The sequence below is a fragment of the Stenella coeruleoalba genome (assembly GCF_951394435.1).
Source record: "Stenella coeruleoalba genome assembly, chromosome: 13".
NCBI classification, from domain to species: domain Eukaryota; kingdom Metazoa; phylum Chordata; class Mammalia; order Artiodactyla; family Delphinidae; genus Stenella; species Stenella coeruleoalba.
Window position 1 is genome coordinate 38,208,439 of NC_137159.1, and position 23,593 is coordinate 38,232,031.

Sequence of the window (23,593 nt, forward strand, 5' to 3'; positions counted from 1 at the left end):
ACCTTTTTCTTTGCTGAAACTCTCATAGCAATTGTGTTTGTACCATTCAATTTAGCACTTAATTGACCACTGACCTGAAATGCTTGTAAACTGCTTCATGGTTACTGGTTTTAGCTTCCTAAGAAGACAGTTCCTAACAGTAGTAATAATGATAATAAAAATAGCAACAGCAAACATTTATATGTGCCAACTCTGTGCAGATATTATCCCAGGTGCTTTCTACATATTAACTCATTTTATTCTCCTAGTATGCCAACTGAGGTAGGTATTATTGTATTATCATCTCATTTTTACAAATGAAGAAACTGAGGCAAAGAGATGTTAAATAAGTTGCCCTAGTTTGCACAACTTGTAAATAAAAGAGCCAGGATTTGACCCGGGCAAAGAGCCCTTGGGTCTCTAAAAGATGTCTTTTAGACTATCTCCTAAATCCTATTTATCCTATAGTATCTAATCCTGTGAATTCGATTTATCATCCCTTAAAAAAAAAAATCAGCCCTATTTTTCAGATGAGAAAACTAAACTCGCCTGAGGTCCCACAGTCAGGCCTGTGCAGAGCTGTGATTGAAACCTACATCTCTCTGACTCCAATGCTTTCTTTTTCCCTAGTAAATGGAACCACTGGATTTGATTAATACTCAACTCAATCATCACACCTCTGATGCTCATTCATCTCATGCACAATTGTGGAGACTTTTGTAGGCAGGGGGAGGGGGAAGCATACAAAGATGATGAGATAAGGTCCCTCTCCTTAAGGAGTTCACAGCCATGGGGTGGGGGGAGGGGTGGGGGGAGACAGATGTGCAGACAAAGAGGTGTACTAAAATGCTTAGGCGCTGTGATGGCAGTTGTGAAAGTTCAGCAGGCACAAAGGGATGAGAATGGAGTACTGAGGGATCCTTGTCTGTCACAGAGGGGAGTGAACTGAGACTTTTTATAATGTTTTTAATTCAAAGTTTTGTAACTAAAAAAGATTTTGTGATAAACTCTGTTGACCAGAAAATTCAACTAAGAGCACCCTGAGTATACGGATTCATTAGGTTTCTGCTGTAAATAATAATCCTCTCCAAATCCACTACAAATTGTTGTTATTTTCTTGGTTGCCCCTGGCTCCATAAACCTTAGGGGATTGGTAGAGGTGGTGGCAGATTGCTTTCTGGGAATTCATGAAACTCCTGACACTGAATGAAAAATTCAGTGAATATGTGCATGTCTTTTTTCTGGGAAAGAGAAACCATAGCTTTCATTGGATTCTTTAAGACATAAAGTATCATCCAAAAGTTAAGGACCACTAAAATGATGCTTTGAAGGTATACTTGAACATATAACTATATCAACATATATATGGATATAGATATAGTATATGTGTGTGTATGTATGTATGTATATACCCCCTTACTTTGATGTGCCTAGAAAGTGTCTGGAAGGAAACACACCTTCCAGACTGTTAACAGCAACTACTTCAGGGGAGAGAGACTTTTTTTGAAAGCAAAAGGCAAGGAAGACTGATTCTATACAATTCTATACTGATTTAAAAATTAAATAATCTTTAATAATTTTTAATGAGCACGTGTTACTTTTTTTTTTTTTTTTGGCTGCACCATGTGGCTTATGGGATCTTAGTTTCCTGACCAGGGATTGAACCTGTGCCTCTTGCAGTGAAAGCATGGAGTCCTAACCACTGGACAGCCAGGGAATTCCCAACATGTGTTACTTTTATAATTAAAATGTAAAAAAAAAAAAATCTGACTTCTCTTCTACTGCACTGTGGGTAGACCATGTTGAGAAAACCGTAACAGTGAGGAAGTGGCTGCTACAGAATTCACTATAGACATTATTATAATGAATTAATGAACAAGAGTTATGTTGTATTTAGTAAGCTTGGGTCATGGTTGTCCAGCAAGGATAAGGATAATCTGCTGCCTGTCTGGGTACTGTGGACAGCCAGGAAGCCCCATGTGGCAGCAGACTCATCTTGCACATTGTCCTAGAGATGGGTGGCATTGAGTGAAGCCAAGGTAATAAGAAATAGCATCAGGCTCTACAAAGGACATTAGCAGCCTCAGCACAGAGACAGGTCTAATGTGGATGCAGGTTGCAAGTGACACTGGACCTCACAGCCCTCAAGGTCATATCTCCAAAGAAAAATCATCACTGGAAAAATTATCATCATCTAAACACAATGAGCTAAGACATAGGTATTTTCTACAAGCACATTTTATTCTTTTGGTGAGTCTGGCAGGTAGAACATAGAGATGGAAGACAGTACCTTAAGGTCTCTTCCTGACGATGGCCTTGTACAAGTCCTCTGCCCTGTCTCTCCAGATGTTTCCCCATTTTGACAAGATGATAAAATAGCTTCTACAAAAGCCTCCAAATCGGTCATTTGGAGATCAGTGCCAAATTTTAGCCATGGTTCTAAAAATAGCCAGAATATGAATCATATAAAATTCCCCAATTTATTTTTATTTCTTTAATGTAAAAACAGTATAATAGCAGCATTAAGGATTTTAACTATTTTCATTATTCAGCCTAAATTCCTTTAAACTAGTAGTTTAATCTCTTATTCCACTGTGCAATCAAACCTATATTTCCCCCCTTCCCATTTCTCCCCCACCTCCATCCTGTAAATCAACAGAACTTGAAACCCTAACACTAGTAAGAAACAGAAAACTAGCCAAGAGCAGGTAAGAGAGAAACAAAAGGCCTACTTACAGTGCTTGGTGAGTAAAAGATGTAAATACCCGTATTTTACTATCTTCTCATGTACAGGCTTAGTATTTTATTCTGATAATATATGTACTAAACTTGTGAATTATGTTGGTTGGCACCATTTATCTGACAGGAAACAGGCCGAGGCAGGTTCCTTTTGCAACATAAGCTAGTGAGCACGGCATGTAGTTGTGACGTGGCAAGAGACGTTTATGGCCGTCCCCAGATAAGGGAGAACTGACTGCACTTAGATAAAAATTGCTATTTCTCAAATTTTGAGGTAAAAAACTGTACACTTTGCAACTAGAGTTAAATGCAAACTAATTATGTTCTATTTACGTTTTCCCTTCTGCTGGCTAAATCACCATCTAAAATATTTGAAAACCTTGGCTGGGAAGTTGGACAGTTAAGAATTATAAGGTGGCGACTGTCTCACAAAGGCCCATCTTTTCCAGCATCCTGTTCTTTTAGAAAAGTATCAAACCATTTCTGATCTGACTCCAGAAGGCCTCCTTCTATATCCTTGTCCCTTCACTGGTCTAGATATTTATTGTGTACTTCAGAAAACAATATTTTCTAACATCTGTTTAACATTTATTTTCCTTTAATTTCTATTATATTCTGTTTTCCAAATTTTCACTCAGGTCTAAAAAAAGAGCTTCAATAATTACTAGCTTGACACAATGTCAGCTATTTAAGATTTCAGATACTCAATGTGATCGTTTGCTTTTCACCACCTGCTTGCACTTGGGAAAGACTAAGTTAAACTAAACTTTAAAATGCTGCAATTCCTTTTGAATCATCGTTAAAGCAAGACTGGGGGAAGAGAGGTTATATAAAGGAAAGAGGAGGCTATAATAGTCGAATTTAAGCCTCCACTGATGAAGCTGATAGGAACCAGAGCTTCCAAGAAAAGGCAGTCCTGAGAATAAGGCCAAATCCTTTGCTCCCTATCAACATGAAACTGCTGAAGTCTGGAGATTCTTTCTGACTTTATTTTGAAAGCAACGTTTGGCTTGTCTGTACTGTTTCTAAACAGACTAAAGTTACAGTGCTTATGGTTTAAGCAGGGACAATTTCTACAAGGCCCAATTCAGGCTGAGGATTATTTTTATTTTGCTCCACATTTCCTGAACTCAAAATAAAGTGGTTTTAACCTAGGGTTATAGAGGTAGGAAACCTAGTGGGGTCTGCTGGGACCCTTATGCCAGTTTTCTCCTTTCCTGGTCCTTTCTCCATGCTTGCCCCATCCCCAGGAAGGTGTCCTAGTATAAGTAAGTGCCCTTTGCAAAAATTTACAAAAACAGGTCAGTACCAGAAAATACAAAAAGCAGATAATATCCAATAGGCAAGAAAGGGAATGATTTAGTCGCATACTTTCTTAGAGGTAATACAAACTGATATTAACCTTTTTGGAGAGCAATTTGTAATGTTTATCAAAGTCTTAAAAACTGTGTGCTCTGTACATCAACTATACCTCAATAATAATAATAATAAAAAAACCCAAAAAACCCATGTGCTCCACTTCCAGGAATTTATTCAGGGAAAGTCAACTCTTCTTCTAGTCCTAGCCTTCTTTTTGTTATCTCTGTATATTAGGTTGATGGGTCATTTAACTCTTCTTAGTGAGTACTATATTTTCACAATAGACTATAATAAACATAATACTCCCTTGGCAATCAGAAAGTAAAAAATCACCAGTAAACATAAAACACATGCAAACACACCCTGTCTGAAACCACCTGCATTCAAAAGTGTTTAGTGTTAAATATGGGGCCCACCTTCAGCAACCAGTTTCTTTTATTATTATTATCATTATTCTGAAAAATTCAGTATGCGTTCACAGTTTTACCAATGACCTAGGGTTTGGGGATATAATAAAAAAGCCCATGTCCACTTTTGTGGCTATTACTTTCACAGAATGACCTAAATAGAGCTTCAAACCACAACTATGATGCCCTCTCCCTGTGGGCCCATGGACTGTTCCTTCAGGCCTCCATAGACTTTCATTGGAAATGTGACTCAATACTAACATGGTAGCTACAGTTCTTCCTTTCAGTGACATCTGGAATCCCATTATCTGATGAGATATTCTTTTCCTCCATTTTACAGCAGGAGACATTATCTAAATTCTCCTGGATCACGTGACAGTAGCCCTGAGAACAGAAAGCAAGTTTTAATAGTTCTTTCGCCAAACCACGCGCCTTTTCTGAATCTATTTACCATACTGTTTCAAGATGTTTTCTGAAGGGTCCACAGGGGCTACATTTAAAACTTTCTGGTTATTGTCTGCTAACTGCTGGGATGGTTTTAATCAGGGAGGAAGCCAAATTTTCTGCTTGGGTTTTGGAAAAGCTCCTAAAATGTCTTTAAACTGATTTAGGAGAAAATGCTTAACAGAAGAGGAATTATTACTGCCCTGGAATAAACTCATTAGAACTGACATATGCTGTAACCACAGACCAAGAGCACTACATTTTTGGGACACATTACATCCCAAAGGCAACTGAAGTTTCTAAATGTTATCAGTGTCAGATGACAAAACCTGTTCAACAAGGACCATAGCCTCAATGTACTAGTTGACAGTTCCTCCTCTTAGAATATTCTTGGTGTTTGGTATAACTTCTCTACCAGGACCTAGTTTGTTTGTTTATTTATTTATTGGGTACGTTGGGTGTTCGTTGCTGCACGCGGGCTTTCTCTAGTTGCGGCAAGCGGGGACTATTCTTTGTTGCGGTGCACAGGCTTCTCATTGCAGTGGCTTCTCTTTGTTGCAGAGCAAGGGCTCTAGGGGCGCGGGCTTCAGTAGCTGTGGCTCACAGGCTCAGTAGTTGTGGCGCGCGGGCTCCAGAGCGCAGGCTCAGTAGTTGTGGCACACGGGCTTAGTTGCTCCACGGCATGTGGGATCTTCCCGGACCAGGGCTTGAACCCGTGTCCCCCGCGTTGTCAGGCAGATCCTTAACCACCACGCCACCAGGGAATTCCCAGGACCTAGTTTTTATGCTAGTTTTCTTGAAGAAATTGTCTTGAAAAAGTTTTATTTGATGATTTAGGTAAAATTTTCTGAGGTAAAGACCTCACATCACTTCAAGAGACATTTTCCCTTCCCACAATCCTGACTTGAGATAAGTGAAGGGAGACCCTTTATGATGAGGCCAATTTAGTTCTAGGTTCCAGAAAAGCCCAAGTTTCTCAGTAGCTCAGATCAAACCAGACCCCCCAAGATTTAAGCAGAACTAATACAAATGCCTCAATCAGTTCCAGAAGCATCTCATGTCTTACTAAGGTCAGTAAACCTCTTCTAGGTTAGGCAGGCTCCTCTAGGCCTCAGCTCAGGCCATATTTGGTCAGCCTTGACCAAATTTATACATGATTTATCATGTATAAATTCCTATAAGCCTACCCAGGAATAAGCCACCATAGCAAGGGTTTCTAAAGCTGATCCCACCCCAGTCCTACTGAATCCAAGTCTCTGTGGATAAGGTCCTTAAGGCCTTTTTTTAAAAAAAATGCTTTTCTGAGTGCCTCTGTATGCTGAAGTATAAGAACGTCTGCAGTAGATCAACTATAAGAGTAAATGAAAGGAAGAGAGAAAGAAATCGCAGCAAGCTGAGGCAGGCAAGATTTGAACTTGAGGATTTAATACTATTGGGGGAATAAGATTTTTTTTTTTTAAAAAAAAGCAGGTCCCTGGGGAGGGATCATGAACACCTTTGCTTCAACAGCTCCATCTTCAGCTAGGCTGGCTGCATCAGTGTGCTGATACTTTCTTCTACCTCCGAGAGCTTCTTCAGGACTTCGGTGACCTTGACCTCATCAAACTCCAAACACAGAAATTCAGATTCCTGGAAGATATAAAAGGATATTTTAGACAAGACCCTCAAGATAGCCAAGGCTCTGGATCTGGTGTGACCTAGCTCCAAAGCCCAGGGCCCCTACCCAGCAAGCCTGACTCAGGCCTCAATACCTAAATGATATTTTATCCACACAACACCCTAAATGAAACTACTTCTATGAGGTGTTTCATAAATGCTAAAGAGGTATACAAATGTCTGGTGTTCTCTTTAAGAGGCACATGAGAAGCTCTTCTTGTCTGTCATCACATTTAATCCCATAATAATTTTTAAGGTAAGTACTTAAGTATTGCTGTTTTATAGATGATGACTCTGAGACACAGGGAGGTTAACCTGTATCACAAAATCAGAAAAAGGCAGAGTCAGATTGTGAACTCCCAGCTCTGGCTGACTCCAAAGTCCATGCTGTCTCCATAGCACCCTGTAATAAAAACAATGGAAGGAGGATTTAGATTGGCTCTGTGTTTGCCTCGGAATTGGGCTACCTTGGATTTAGTGGTTATACTAGAAATTGTGACAAGCTGGGAACAAGTTGCTTGGGAAACATCAACCAGATAATTGAAAGATAACCAGATCTTGAAACAGCTTAAACATTTCTGAGGCCTTTCCACTTGCTACAAGCCAACTCTCCCAAGATTTCCCTCAAAAACATTCCTCTCAATAACTGTTAGGATCAATCAACCCCAAATTAGGTAGAAATCAAAGAAAAAGGCCTTTGAAGTGTGGTGACAGAAATTTCATGTAACACTGGACAAATGCTAGGTCCACACTGTCTTGAGAGACAAGGGAAAAGTATAGGATTTTAAGAGTGACCATATTCAAGATCCCAAAGAACAATAACCATGTAATTTTAGAGCAGTATGAATTCTTAGAGACCATATAACCCAACTAACCTTGTTTTTCAGGTTATGAAATTGAGGCCCCAGGCATGTTAAATGACATGCCTATTATCCCCGTTTGTTGATGGCACAGTCACCAGATCAATGTTCTTTTCTCTATATTTTCCTTTCTAAATACATGGCATTCCCCACCCCCATTCAAAGTGGCAGGCAAAGGAAGACCAATGAGCATCTTCAGAGGGAGGGAGTCACTCTGTCATCAGCTAGAAGAACCTTCAGGATCTGACTTTGTAAAAGTACCTTTGCTGTTGGTGAGCTGCTGTGCTGTGTCTATACTTATGGCACTGAACATCACCCAGGAGAAACAAGTACAGAGGGGGAAGAAGGGGCCTCTCAGATGAGAGTCTTTCAAAGGGAGGAAAGGCAGCTTTCCCTGGCTACAAGGAACTTTTTCCTCAAACATGTATTTAAATAGGAAAGGGGTATAGTCTCATATGTGAGCTTAGAAACTGCCAGGTTTTCATTTAGTCGAAAGCAAAAACCAATTAAAAAAAAGAAAGATGCTCCTGTGTTTGAGCTACAGGCAGGGTTATCTCCTTTTGGAAATAAGAGCAAATATATGGCAAATTAGGTACTTCACTTGGCTAAATTAAGAACAGGTCTCAGATTTGAAAGCCTCTTATTCTTCATTCAGTTTTATTGAGCTCTTTAGCCCAACTTTAAAACATTTAAAAATATTTGGCCTTTGGAACAATGGTCTAGAAACTAATAATTACCAGAGTCTAACATATATATTTAGGAAACTGGCAGAAAAGATGATGTAATCCATGTTTCACCTCAGTGAGATACAGTCAGTTACAATAATAAATCACCTCGATTTCCATTTATATGGGAAGAGCCTATCAAGGACGATGTGCATAGAGATAGGAAAATCTGAGCAAAGTTTATTAATAAATAGCCAGGGTCTTTTTTGACTGAAGGTCATTAATTGGTTATAAGTTTCAGTATTCAAATTATCTTTGATTGGACCTCTAAGTATTAATGAAGCTTGGTTTACTTTTAAGGGGAATCAAATACTAGAGAGAAAAAGCAGGTTAAACAGAGTCCAAAGTTAAACAAATATTTTCCACACACTCCCAACCTTCAACTCTCTCCCCTGGAAACAATGCACACTAACAGTCTTAGAAAGACACATGTAACCATACATTACTCTTGAAGAAACAGTTTACCTGAAACTATATTATCAAGGCCTAGCTTCATCTAGTTATGTCATCAAAATATTTTATCAGGGGCTTCCCTGGTGGCGCAGTGGTTGAGAGTCCGCCTGCCGACGTAGGGGACACGGGTTCGTGCCCCGGTCCGGGAAGATCCCACATGCCGCGGAGCGGCTGGGCCCGTGAGCCATGGCCGCTGAGCCTGCGCGTCCGGAGCCTGTGCTCCGCAACGGGAGAGGCCACAGCAGTGAGAGGCCCGCGTACCGCCAAAAAAAAAAAAGAAATATATATATATATATATATATATATTTTTTTTTTTTTTTTTTTTTTAATCAGGAATTCAGGGGCCTTTAAACTGGGGCTTAACAGGTGGAGCTTTGTTCAAATTTTGCATTTGGCTGGGGTGCCCTACAGAAAATACATCTAAAACACTTGAAAATATCTTTAGAAATGCAGGTGATGCTTTTCAAGCCAGACGCAGAAAGTACAAGAGCAATCTGAAACACTTGATTTTTTTCTCAAAGTCACCCATCTTGATCTGGTCATACTGAGCGATGATAAGACTAAATTCCTGTACTTAAATATCTGAGTCAAGAGTTAGAACCTGCTTCTTAGCAGAGTTCAGATACATCATGGGATAGAGCCAGAAAATGGTTATCAGGTGAATAAGCAGGTGCATCATTATTAAGAATATGTACTTTGTGATCACAGTGAGTATGGCAGTGTACTAAATTCAAGGGTTTAAGTAACTATTCCAAATTAGAAAAGAAAGCAAAGGTAAAATATTCAAATATTCTTTCCAAGTACAAAAGCTAAACATTCATAAAATCCTAAGAAGAGACCTTTGAGAGGCCACCCTCTCCAAACTAACAACAACAAAAAACCTAGCTAGCTTTTTTTTTTTTTTTTTTCCTAGCTAGCTTTTAATGACTTCTAGGGAAGGACATCTTACATGTTCCTAAGGAACTCCTTTCCCAGGTAACCACTCTGACATTCTTCAGGAAATTCTTACTTGTCAAACCTAAATCTTTAATGGTTTTGCTTAAACTTGTTTCCCAACAGGGTCAGAGAGTATAATTGATTATTATTTTATATAAAATTTGAAGGCTGTTATTAAGCAAATGTTTGGTTTCTCCATCTACATACTATTAAATAACCTCTCTGTGTGTACTGTCCATTTAAATGACTTCCTTATCTAGGTCCAGAAGCATACCCTGACCAATTCTTTGGCAAAACAATACTACAGTGACAAAATGCTAAAGATAGAAAATAAAAAGGACTATGACTTAATAAATACCTAAATAGAACCATTTAGAATAAACTGAACATAAGAAAAAATAGAAATCTTATAGCCTATCTTCTGTATTATTTCCCATGCAGTTTCCATAAAGCTTTATCCCCAAATTATTGGTCATATTTAGCATTAGAATACAACTTTGGCAAATTCTAACATGTTGTGGCCTCTTAAAAATTCTAAAGTTGGGGGATGGAGGATGAGAGTGCGAAAGGATGCCTTAGGATCCTACTAACCAATACTGATTCAGAAGGCCACATACAGGTGACCAGCTTTCATAAGGCTATTCCAATTCTTCTTTTGGCTTCATTTATTGACACAAAGGGACTCTTGGCTGAGCACAAACTTTTAGCCATGAAGTCTATCCCTCTGTTTGGGCTGTCCTTTCCTAAATTTAAATTAACCCTCTGAGCTGCAGCTCTGCCACTCTGTGTCTTCTGGAGAGAGAAAGAGAATGTATGGCAAAGGTCAAAATTGGCAATAGTGTCCTGAAGATCAATTACATAATAAATAAGATACCCAAAGGCTTTGAACATTGCCCACAAGAAAAGTTTAAAACAGCTTCATGAGTAAATCTGTGTTCGCCACTCAATCCCATACTTTCTGCAGCTTTCTCAGGATTATACCAATACTGCTCCTAACTCTTTCAGGAGACCTCAAAATAGCTTCTCTGTGGCAAAGAATCCTCCAAGTTACTTCATAAGGGACCACTTATCCAAAATTAAAATGTTATAGTTCCCTGAAAACCGTGCTGATTATTCTCCACTTGTCTTTTCATAGCTATTCTCCACCTTTCTCTGCCTTGTTCCAGGTCCTATAAGATTGTCATTCCTTTGTTCTCTGGCTTACAGTTGGGTTCTGACAAGAGAAGACAGAGGTCAGGACATTTATTCTCTTACCCCCAACTCCTTCTCCTCTGCCATTTCCAGTATTTTCTACGTAAGGGTATCATTTCTTTACTTCCTACTTTACTTCTGGCCTCAATCACTATTTCAGTATAAACAGGAGCTTCTTCAGACTGTGAAAGTACATAATCACCAAATACAAACTCCAAAGATGAGCACAGCAAGAATTTTTATCATGACTAAGTTGGCAGAAAGGCTGCCCTCTAAGTGATAAATATGATAGTATGAACCAGAACCAGTATTTAATTTTTTCTATCATCATTTGATATTAAAATTATAACAGCATTTTGATATTAAAAAAGAAGAAAAAGAATAATAGTAACAACAACCGTGTAAGATGACATTTCATGAAGAATTTGCATCAGGGGTCTTGACACCAGACACATGGCCTCATCTCTACAACCTGTTCTTATACCCTATATCTAAAGCAATGGATAGCTTATGCTGTAGCTTAAAACAATACTTTCCAAAAGAAAACTTGTGATTTATGTTTTTTAATCTTTCAACGAACATTTTTAGCAATACATAATTACAACCAATGGTCCTTACTCAGGCCATTTTTAATCCTGAGGAAATCCTCATTTCAAATATAATAGCTGACAGGTCCTACATCTACTGTGTAAAAAGCATGATAAAGCAATTTTCCAAAAGGGAAAAAAAAATTATACTGTAAATCACGAAGCAAATTATGCTACTGAAGATCCCAAAATACTAAAATCAGACTCTTTTGGAAGCTACGACTGAAACTTAATGACCAAGCAACTAAATTAAAATGATTCACCCCAAAACTCGACAGATGTCCATAATGTGCTAAGACCATATGTGGGACTAAGACATGGTACTTTCAGAGCTGGAGCAGCTTCTAGAGGAAGTATTTATTCATATTCCTGCAATCTCCTAGAAGAAGAGAGAGTATTACCAGTGTAGTATAAAAGCATTAACCATCACTGGATAACAATTACTGAGTTTTCTGGTGATGTCATTCAGGCATTTCAAAACACTTTTGTGAGGACAACCTGACAATAGGAGTTTAAAGTGCTTAAAAAAATTAAAAAGTCCCCACTCTCACAAATTCTTATTACATTAAAAGATAAACTTTATGAGAAAACATGAATTTTTAATCAGCTAACTAGAAACTCAAGGGAGAAAACAGACATTAGGTATCCAGGGAGTTTCAGATCTACCACAGATATAAGTTACTGCTAAACAAATCTGAGGCACCGAACTTCAACTTTCCAAGTGGCGCACACAGGTTTTATATAAAGTGGCAAAATTTTAAATAAAATAACATCAGATCTTCATTATTCAGAAACCTATTATCTGGGTCTCTGCTGCTTGACTTCCTCCTCCTTTTTGGTCCATCTTTTAAGTATTTCTACAAGATGGGAAAAGGAAGTGAAATTTAAACTGGTTAGTATGACTAAATCACAGCAGCTCTGCAAAAAGTTTTATAGAAAAGGAAATTAGAGGAACTTTAACTGTGACTTCACATAACTACTTTTGAAAATCATACCCATATGGTAGCAATTTAAGCCAGAAAGTTCTTATCCCAAATATTTCCCTTCCTTTAGTAACCAGGACTACTGTTCTCAGCCTAGATAATGTCTTTAAAACAGAAATACTCCCAGGAGAGGTAATACAAAAAAGTCATTAACAGCTTTCTACAACTTAAATCAAGAGATTTATCTTCCTCCAGAAAGGATGAACCCAAGTAGCCTGCCCTAAATCATAGGGTACCTACTATTAAGAGGGACTGGGGGAAATGGGATGAATAGGTAGGGCATAAAACATAAAAGTAGGAAAATACCAAAGGCAAATCCTTCTCCGTATCACATAACCCATATCAGATGCACAGATCCATAGATGAAGTATCTTAAGCTAGTCAGATCCCAGATCCATACTCTCCGTGCCTTTCTAATCACCTGATCACCCGGGTCACTAGGCACCAGGAAAATCTAGTGAACCTTATAAAGGGGCATTAGCAAGACAATCTCAATGAAATCCAAAGGCTGAATTTACACACACACAAACACACACACATCCTTCTGCTGGGGTGCTTTCATTTTCATCTGCAGGCTCAGGGCCTGTGACCCAACAAGGCAACGAGATCCCAAGAACACTGTCCACTTAAAGTTGTTTGAATTTCTAAGAAGAGAGAAAGTGGGAATAGGCCAAGAACAGGACCCTGAGATTCTTTTGGTTGAATATTTCTTAGCTGGAAAAAATCTAGAGCTATGACCTAGAAGAAAACTGGACATGCTTGTCCTGCCAATGTGTGGTCAAAAGGAAAATGTATTTTTGGCCCAGGCAACCTGACTTGTTTCTGAAAGGGAGAAAATAGTTTTGACCTTGCAAGAATGAGTGGTTCTTTCATTGGCCAAATTCTGTACTGCTAAACCAAGACTATCACTATTCTTCTTCCTCCAAAGATTTCAAAGCAGGCTGACACATATCTGCTCCTCTTCAGTGTATAGTGAAAGGTAAAGGTACCACATCAATCTTCATTTTACCACTCAAACCAAAAGAAACCCAGAGCCCCACTTACATGAAGCCCAGAATTCCCAGCTCTTTGATTCAATCCATTGCCCACTAACACCTACATCTGACCCTCAATATGGACACTTTCAAACCTGATTAGTGTAGATTTAACAGAGTAGAATGGGAACTAATTAGAAATACCCGATTTTGTACTGATTTATATAAGCATCAAGACTTACACATTTAGTATTTTAGAAATACCCAAAAAGGAAAATAAAATGGAGCCAAGTTATGTAAACACTAAAAGCTCAATACAATTAGATCACTGGCTGATTTCTACAAAATATTGTGCTCTACTTCATTTTACAACTTTTCATTTTCAGCTGGATTTAATATTCAGCTGTTAAGATTTTCTGTATTTTGAAAAACTGTGGCTGAAAAATATTTGGGTAAAAAACTAGTTTTAGGTGCTGTGTTTTGATCTTTAGGAAATAATACAGAATTTTGGCTAAGTAGAACTAGTTTCCACGTGACAATGGACAAAGAATCAGAGCAACAACTGCTAGACAGCTGAAAAGGCAAATCACGCTGAAGGAAGGAGAAATTTCACTTAAATTTTAGAGAAACCAAATGACAAAACTCTTTAGCACATGAGAAAGAGTGTTGCTAATTTTAGTTTGAAGTTCACATTGGGGCCCTTCATCATTCCTGATGAGGTACATTCCAGAGCAAACTCATTTGCAAACAACTTTGACAAACAAACTAAAATATATTTACATGAAAGGAATAGAGAAGATTAAAAAACAAAAACAAACAAAAAACCCCACCTTATCCAGAGTAGCTCATTTAGGCAATACCATTAGCTAGGCAGGAACAAAGTATGCAATGGCACTTGCTTTCTAAGGGGTTCTTGATAACCTAGAGATTAAAATGGGGGAAACACCTTAATATGTCCAATAAAAAGACAAGAGTGTGGCAATGAATGACAAAATCCTTGGCAGGGGAAGAAGACAACTAGAGGACGTCTAATTAGAGGCCAATGCCATTGCTCTGCCAATAGCACCATCTATCTATTCCCAGCTTTCTCAATGTGGTTCCTTTTAAGTCATTCATGATAGTACAATTAAGCAGAAATAGGCATAGTCATAAAGCAGCATTTCCCTTGGCCCTTCTTTATGTAAGGAGGGCAAAGGCTGAAATGACTAAGGATAAGAGGACTTTTGAATTCAGAAAACGCTGATTTAGGGAGAAGTTGTTTTGGATGAATTTTTTTTTTTTTTTTTTTTGGCAATGTTGTGGAGAATGGGGATTAATTTTGTCGGATTTCCAACTAACTCCAAATACAGTAACACTCTGAGGCACTGGACGTTGGAACCTTCATTTTAACATTTGAATTTGTCGGGGACACAATTCAGTTCATAATAATCCCCAGTGCTTGGAGTGTACTGTGTTATCAGGCATCCCCTAAGTGCGGTTATGATGATGATGATGATGATCTCACACGAGTCTAGGTTTGCTGTTCATATCGTACAGAAAAGAATTTCTAATAATCCAGAAACAAGAAACACACACACACACACACAAGCTATCTGCTGACTGCTCAGATCTGCCAGCCCAGTTTGGCAGAAGCCATATCTGGCCTCATCCTTACTGAACTCAACTTTGAAATGTCATTTAATCAATAGGGGCTGCCAGGAAGGGGGTTGGAAAATGGCACAAAAGAAATCTTTCCTAATCCTCACTCCTAGATCCTATTAAGTACCTTGCTTGCCACGCTGTATCCCAAAGTCCAGCTCTGAAGACTGACTCAGAATCTGGCGTAACATTCTGTAAGAGAATATGGGGATGAGGGAAGAAGAAAGGATTTGTGGTCACTGCATGAAGTTAGTCACTAGCCTCTCTAGCTCAAATAGCTTACTGAAAACTTCTGGAGGTGGCAGAAAGAGAGGAGATTGCATCTTTATTGTCTAGGGTTGAATTCTGGCATCACATAGGTTGCTGGGGCCTTTGTTCATACACAATAATCATCCATCATATTAACATGGTGTTTTACAGTTTAGAAAGCCCTTTCACATGCATGACCTACCTCATCTGATCCTTAGAACGACCCTGTAACTAAGTAGAGACCAAGCCAAAGGTAAGGTACTTCGAACAACTGTAGAAGTGACAGACTTTGTCCATCTGACCCCAAATCACATCTTTTTAGCTATATTCAGCAGGAAGACTTCGTCAGATAATGCAATGGATTTTATGGGTTTTGATATACTTCTGATCCAATTTATGGAGGAAAAGAAAGTAAGGCCTCATTTGCTTAATATTGCCCACAGTTCTAGAAACTAGGATTAAAAGTTCAGCCCTTTGCAAAAGACAGAACAGGTAGTCAGGTCCTAACTGGTGAAGAAAGAGAATTTCTTACTTTGTCACCATTCATTCAGCAGGCTTTGGAAGTAGTGGAGGGAATAGAAGAGATTGAGGGGGATACAAGGATCATCTCTGAACCCTGGGGGAAAATGAAACACCTAAAAAATGAAATGTCTCAATTAAAAAGAAGTCAGCCTGGAAGGCAGGAGTAGGAGAGATTATGGGAAAAGTGTGATAAATCTGAACACATTAGCAAATGTAAGCGGATACTGATATTACACTAATGATAATAATATTAATAGCAATGATAACTAACAATGGCTAACATTTATCAAAGATATAAAAAAATGCCAGGCATAACACTAAGTGCTTTACATGTATTATTTCACATTGGTGAGGAGAACTTTATCCCATTTTACAGATAAGGAAAGATGAGCAACTTGTTTAAGGCCACACAGGTAATAAGTGGCAGAGCCAGTTTTAAACCCAGGTCTGTCTGGCTTCAGAGTCCAAGCACTTAACCATTGCACAATCCTGACTCACATTCATATATAATAACATAAACACCATTATTTATAGTCACTAAGTACCCACATGTGAAAGTTAGTCTATGATCTATGATTAAGTTAACTTTAACAGACTCAAAGGAAAGCCAGTGTTGATAGTACGATAACCCAAAGTTACTATGCAGAGACATATTATAAAGAGACTGAGTTCTTATTCTGAAGCAAGATGGCCTTTTAGTCCCTCTCTCTTTCTGTGTGTGTGTGGCGGCAGGGGGAGGGAGGGAGGATTCAACAGTATATATAGTTACTTGTCCCGATCACCAGAAGTGGGAGGTGACATTTGCTTTTGTTGTTCTATTGACTAATGTGTGGACCTCCTTGACTGAGACTCCTTCTCCCAGATCACAGCCAGTAGAACCAAAATACCTGCTTAACCCTGGAGTTCTTTCCATCTATAATCAGAAGGAATTCCCAGTTCTGCCTTGTTATCTAACCCAGGAACACCAAATTATTCATCTTGAAAAAAATCACATCAGCATTTAAAAGCCCTTTCGGAAAACAAAAAGATAAATATGATCATTTTGCAATATATAAAAATAAATCATTATGTTGTACATCTGAAACTGATATAATGTTATATGTCATATCTCAATTTTTTTAAAAAGGAAAGCGAATGAAAAAGTATTGGGAAAAAGAGAAAAATATATTAAATTATGAGTTTAAACCTTTAACATCCTTCATATTTTGCCCACATCTGTTCTCTGGCCAAGGCAAGGGTAAACAGGACTGGGTGGGCTGAAGGAAAAGCATGCCCCTGATAATGCCCGAAACAGCATAGTTCACTCATATGTAATCAAGGCTTGACTAAAAACCACCTAAAACTGAGAGAATGTAGACGGCATATACACTGTTAAAGATAAAAATAAACGAACATAAATAATTAGTAAAAATAGTGTTTACTCTACTTTGTAGTTTATTCTTTTGTTAAAAAGAACACATTTAGCACTCTATCCAAGATTATGTCAGTAAGTCAGAAATATGAACTATCTAAGAGGGGCCAAAGAAATGGGACAAAAATATCAGCGAAAACAATGAACTATTTTGAAGAAAAGAGAGGTATGTCCCCAAAGGAGACATAAGAAAAACATCTTGACAGTATGACTTATGTTTCCTCTTCAAAATAACAGTCTATGTTTACCTCCTCAACTTGGTTGGGCAAGTTCTTTGCCAATGGAGGAAGCATGAATAGAATATGGTCCTCATCTCCTGGCCCCAGTTGTGTTTTGAAGGTTTCTGAAGAATTTTAGCCACATTTATAGAATATAAGGCATTTAAAAATTTTCATTACATCATTTCAAGTATACAAAAAAATGACAAAAATATGACTCTCCTATACTCTTTCCCCAGATTCACCATTTATTCAATTATTTATACTTTGCCACATTTTCTTTGTCATTCCCTCTCTCTCACAACCACGTGAGAGTAAATAGGGAATGTCATGCCCTTTCATCCTAAAAATTTTAGTGTATATTTCCTAAAGACAAGACATTTTCGTATATAGTCACGGTTATATAATATTGATAAACACTACTATCTAACCCAGTCTACATTCAAATTTTATCAAATACCTCAGTAATGTCCTTTATGAAGTTTTTTTTTCCTGCTTCCAAATCAAACCCACAATCACACATTGATTGCATTTAGATGTCATGCATCTTTAGTCTCCTTTAATCTAGAATAGTTTCTCAGTCAACCTGTCTTGTGTTTCTTGATCTTGACATTTTTGAAGAATATGTTAGTTATTTTACAGAATGGTAACTTGGGTTTGTCTGATGTTTCCTCATAATGAGATTCTATATACGTGCAAATGCCTATCTATTCCCTAGTTCCTACCCCCAGTGATTAGTGAACATGGGTTCTGAAGTCATACAAGCCTAAATCCAAACCTAAATTAAAACTTCACTATTTCTAGCTGTGTGGCTGGCTAAGTTTTAAATTCCTAATCTGTAAAATGATGATTTTTAACAGATTTAAGGGATAGGGTTGCTGTGAAGAATTAATGAGATACTGCATCCAAGGCAACTTACCACAGATGGGGTGGGGTAAACTGTATCTTACATTCTCTGATTTTACCACAGTATCTCATACCCCAGCAACATTAAAATAATATTGGTTGATTAAGCAGCATCTCTATTGACTCCAGGTTAGAGCTGCCAAGAATGTGAACTTGTTTAGGGGAGAATACCGTGACTAAAAGCAGGGTCAGGAGCTCAGGTGCAAAGCCTATCCCTTCCTGTCAACTCATTACTGTCAGTTCTAAGAAAAAAGAGAACAGCCAAATCAAGCAATTTTCTTATAGTCAAATTTTAATCTTCAACAATAACACTGAAAAATCTGGAAGCCCACAGTTAACATACCATTCTTACTTCATTTCCGTAATTCCCTTGCCCATAGCAAGAGGGCAAGGGAGCTTGTGTGCAGAGCATTTCCAATCTATTGTTTTAGTACAATAATCTCATTCTCCCCACCTTCTCTTAGAAGACACCGATAAAATTATTCTATTTATGTTAAATCACTCTATGTCAGAGATTAAAACAAAACAACAAAAAAAGATTATAGTAGCTGAACCAATTCTTCAAAGTACAGAAATACAAATCCACTTTTGAGATTTGGAATCGAATTTAATTGGTATTTTTCTATGTTACTATCTCAAATATTTCACCATTTTTCTGTTTTTCCCCCTATGTCAATTAGAACTTCAAATGAAAGTCAAATGATCCCTAGGGGGAAGAAAAATAAAATGAAACAAACAAGTAAATTTCTGTGCCCCACATTTCAACCTGTGAGGAGGGGCCTCTAGCAAAGCAAACGGAAAATTAGGTTCTCATTATTGTGCCGAAATGAGGGTTTACATCTGTAGTATGAAAAGATAAAATAAAATTTTATTTTATTTATCTATTTTCTTTTGACGGTACCGCATGGCAGTGGGATCTTAGCTCCCCGACCAGGGATCAAATCCACGGCCCCTGCAGTGGAAGCGTGAAGTCTAACCACTGGACCGCCAGGGAAGTCTCAAAAGAAAATTTTAATGCGAAGTCTTTATTTTCATCAATGAAGAGTAAAAATATATAGTATGAACTTTAAGACAGAACTTCCAGTAATTCTGTCATTTATAGGACAGAGGCCCTAAGTCTGAGTCTGCCTTCAAGAAATACTTAGATTAAAATGAACTGTTTTAGAAATGGGAATTCTCAACCGGAGTTAAGTCTAAACATATGACAATGATGATGCTATACCCTGAAGGTCACTATTAACCTCTGTTCTTTAGGACCTAATGGCTCATAATTGGAAATTTCCAGAAAGTAATATATACTTTTGCAAACATCTTTAAATTTAGGGAGAAAAGTACTTCTCAGACACTCCACTGCATCACCCATTAAGACCTTACTCAGTATTATGTTTAAAAGTTCAGTATATTTAAAACATTTTGAAAGTTAAGGTTAGAAAGGAATATGTAAATGCATGTAAATTCCGCTATTTTATACTGTTTCCCTCTCCCTCTATAGGAAGATCAAGAAATGAGACTTCTCCATCATCATACATGGAATCCAAAGCAATATCATGAAGGGGAAAAAATCATTGGTTTGAGAGTTAAGACAATTCAGATTTAGATATGGCTCCACTATTAAAAGCTGTGTAACATTGGGAAAGTCATCTAATTTTCTTAAGTTTTGGTTTCCAAATCTAGAAAATGGAAAAATAGTATTAATCTTATAGGACTGTTATAAAGATTAAATAAGATAGCACATATGCAAGTACCCAGCACTGTCTTGTGTGAAACAGACTCTCAATAAATGTTAGCCTCTCTTCCTACCCTGTTACACACATCCTGTCCCCTGACACTTCAAAAGGAGTTCTCCTGAACACTTTAACTACAGCTCTGTTTTCTTCAGAACAGGCACTTGGCTCTTAATAGTGACAAACAGTCACGTGAAAGACTCCTGGGACCTAACATTGTCCTGGTGAAACAAAAAAGAGCTCACATTGGGAAACAGCACCAACTGCTTCAGGCTATGACAAGCCCCAAGTACAGTGTTACTTAACATACTTTTTTTCTCCCTGCAAGGATCAGGCACACCATTTGCCCTCTCTTCCCTTCTTAATAGTAGTCTTTATTAAACAAGACCACCCAATGGATTCAAATATTAGGAATTAGAAAAGGCTAGGCTCAACCATGAAGAAACTGGCAAAGTCTCAGGACTAAACAGTAAGCCCTTCTTTAACCTTTCAGAATCTGGATTTTTGTGCTTTCTGTTCTCGGAAATAGCAGACTTGCTGATGCTCTGTTACAAACATGTCTGTGTATTTCCCTCGCCTGCATTATCACAAAACTCTTACCATGTAGAAGACCTCTTGCTGAAGTCCAGAATCTTAGACTCTGCTTGTAATCCAATAAAGCAATGCTTCCCAACCTCTCCCACTTCGTGGTATAGACAGACAACACAGGACACTTCTGAACTGAAGGGGCTTGAAAGTATTGATGGCTACAAAGGATCAAATACAAGCAGCATTGAGAGAAAAGGTATACAAAGATAAACCTATTTGCCATGTGACTCAGAGACTTTTATCACATAAACATAATTGTTTCAACTCCAAGCTGCTCTAGGTCAATGTCCACACTCCTTCACAGGGCTGACCACCCATGTCAGACCTAAAGGAAAAAGTGGATTTCAGAAAAACAACCAACATTTGACTGGGGGCAGCAGGTTCTCTAAAGACATTAAAACACTAAGTCAGTGAATTAGGCATGAGATACTTATTGACTGTCTTATCTCTGCTAGGTATAGTTCTAAACACTGAGGATTCAGTGGTAAGCAAGATGGAGTCTCTGCCCTTGAGAAGCTAACATTCTAACAGGAAAAAAAGGCCATAAATTAAAACAATTTAAAAGGCAATTTCACTAGATCATGTAGATCAATATTTTTGATCTACAGTAGAGATGTAGATCAAGACTTCTGACATTCAGGAATTCCCTGAGGGTCTAGTGGTTAGGACTCTGTGCTTTCACTAACAAGGGCCTGGGTTCAATCCCTGGTCAGGGAACGAAGATCCTACGAGCCGTGTGGTATGGTCAAAAAAAAGAAAAAGACTTTTGACGTTCTGAGAAAACCGTTAGCCACTTTCCAGGTAGTTTACTCAAGGAGGTAAAGAAGACTGAATAAATTATAAGAGGCTGTCTCAGTAAAATTCATTTCTCACATCACTGTCTCCTTGCTACGGACTTAGCGTCATTGCCCCGTCCTTTGGTAACACATACAAAAGCAGGATGAGATCATTCATAGGAAGATAATGAAGACCCAGACAGTATACAATTACACAGCACAAGACCAGAAATCTCAAGATCTAGGATCTACTTCCAATTCTATCACTTAATATTCATGTGAACTTAGGTAATTCAGTTAAACTCCCGGAGCCTGACGTTCTTCATCCATTGTATCCCACTTTGTAGGGGTTTTAGGAAATTTAAATGAGGCAACATAATAAAAGAACTTATTTAAAACATTGGACAAATACCAACTATTATTGCCTAATCAAAATGTTTATAGGAAGGCAGATGAGAAAAGGGACAGTAACTACATTTAAGGCCAAAATGAATCCCTACCTCCGGTATATTAACTGTTTTGAAAGCCTTGCTTCCTTTCTATTGTCCCAAAGGGCTCACCCTTTGGAGCAAATGGATCCTAAAAGTGATGTCAAGTCTCAGATAGCCTTCTTCTTTTTTTTTTAATAAAAAGTTTATTTATTTTTGCTGTGTTGGGTCTTCGTTTCTGTGCGAGGGCTTTCTCTAGTTGTGGCAAGCAGGGGCCGCTCTTCATCGCGGTGCACGGGCCTCTCACTATCGCGGCCTCTCTTTTTGCGGAGCACACGCTCCAGACACGCAGGCTCAGTAGTTGTGGCTCATGGGCCTAGTTGCTCCGTGGCATATGGGATCCTCCCAGACCAGGGCTCGAACCCGTGTCCCCTGCATTAGCAGGCAGATTCTCAACCACTGCGCCACCAGGGAAGCCCCCTCAGACAGCCTTCTTAGTGATTACTCCCTATTCTGAGCTAAGGTCAGAACATTACTTTCTGAAAGGTATTTCATTTCTTGGTAACTTTCCCATGATTAAATATCCTTACTTTCTGAGTTATTTTCGCTGATTATTGGCAATTAGGAGGTAGGAGGTAAATATGAAGTGACCTTCCTAGCTGTTAAGACAGAGACTATCAAAGACCTTGATAATCTCTCCTTTCTTCTTAGAAGACTATCCTTTCATTCTCCTTGGGTATCTCCATAGCCATCATCTTAAATTCAATTGCCTATGGGGCAGAGGGCCAAGTAGAGACCCAAAGCAGGCTGGGGCAATATGGGGAGAGAGTAAGGAGTGGTGGGATTAAAGTGGTGAATACAAGTATCATTTAAAGGGATAATAATTTCTCAGCTCCAACCTCTTATTTGTAGAAAAGTGGGCCCGGTGTTGACCAATCTTTGTTATTTCAAAAAATTCCAGAAACTTCATTTTTGTGTGACACCCCTGAAATTTTTATATGCAAAATGCTCAGTCACCTACGATAACTATAAATTCACAGTGCATATGCCTTCTGTCAGTGAAAAGAGGAGTCATTTATTTTTAAAGTATTTATTGATGCCGATATATAATTTATATTATTTTGATTTGAGGAAGTAAATATTATGCTGGGCCTTGCAAGCTAGAGATAGGAGAGAGGATATTTAAGGCTAGGCAAACGTTATGTGCAAAGACACTGAGGGAGAAATATGCCTGGCATGTTGTGGGGAGGAAGGAGAATGGATAGACTTGCTTAGCTAAAAAGAGAATTCCTTTAGAGAAGGAATGGAATGCAGATGGGAAAAAATTGTGAGAGACCTTGAATTCTAGAGTAAAGAGTTAAGATTTTAATAGATAACCTTTAAAAGATAAAGGCCATGATAAGGAGGGGAAATCATTGCATTTTGTATCTTGCCAAGAGTTATATGTTGCTATTCTTCACATCTTTTTCAAATTAGAGGATAAGGCTGAATGCTGACCCATAAAACTTGGAGTTCTGAAAAATTCCCAAACGAATGCCAGTTTAACCAACCACACTATAAGTCAATTCTGTTGGCACTGTGGTGGTCAGGGCTTTCAAAGCAAAACTTAAATGATCTCTAAAGGGCTATTTCTTTCTGATCAATAAAAACATTTAGAATTTAAAACTCAAAGAAAGGGTTACTGGACAGTTTGGCAACATTGCCAGGTTAAGCATCAGACAGACTGCCTGTCAACTGGCAAGAAGCTGGATAGGGAAGGCTGGACTCATAAAATTCTTCCACCAGGGGCAGTAGCCCCTGAATGCACCACTATTCACCTACATTCAAAATGTAGAGACAT

At 38.3% G+C, this 23,593-nt stretch overlaps 1 protein-coding gene across 11 annotated transcripts in view; it reads right to left on the reverse strand.

The window, feature by feature from the left end:
- The window catches only part of COMMD1 (copper metabolism domain containing 1), a 236,083-nt gene that overhangs the window by 67,057 nt on the left and 145,433 nt on the right, over window positions 1-23,593 (reverse strand). For 4 of the 11 annotated variants that reach the window (XM_079941070.1, XM_079941067.1, XM_079941068.1 and 1 more), the window contains 2 exons: window positions 20,562-20,707; window positions 5,900-6,557 (listed from right to left, as the gene is read on the reverse strand). In XM_079941070.1, the coding sequence (XP_079797196.1) occupies window positions 6,503-6,557; window positions 20,562-20,707 (201 nt within the window). In that variant the 3' untranslated portion in view covers window positions 5,900-6,502. Of the gene's footprint in view, window positions 1-4,171; window positions 4,869-5,899; window positions 6,558-20,561; window positions 20,708-23,593 lie in introns of those variants that run through there. The other 7 variants (XR_013831078.1, XR_013831079.1, XR_013831080.1 and 4 more) reach the window with 5 other exon arrangements.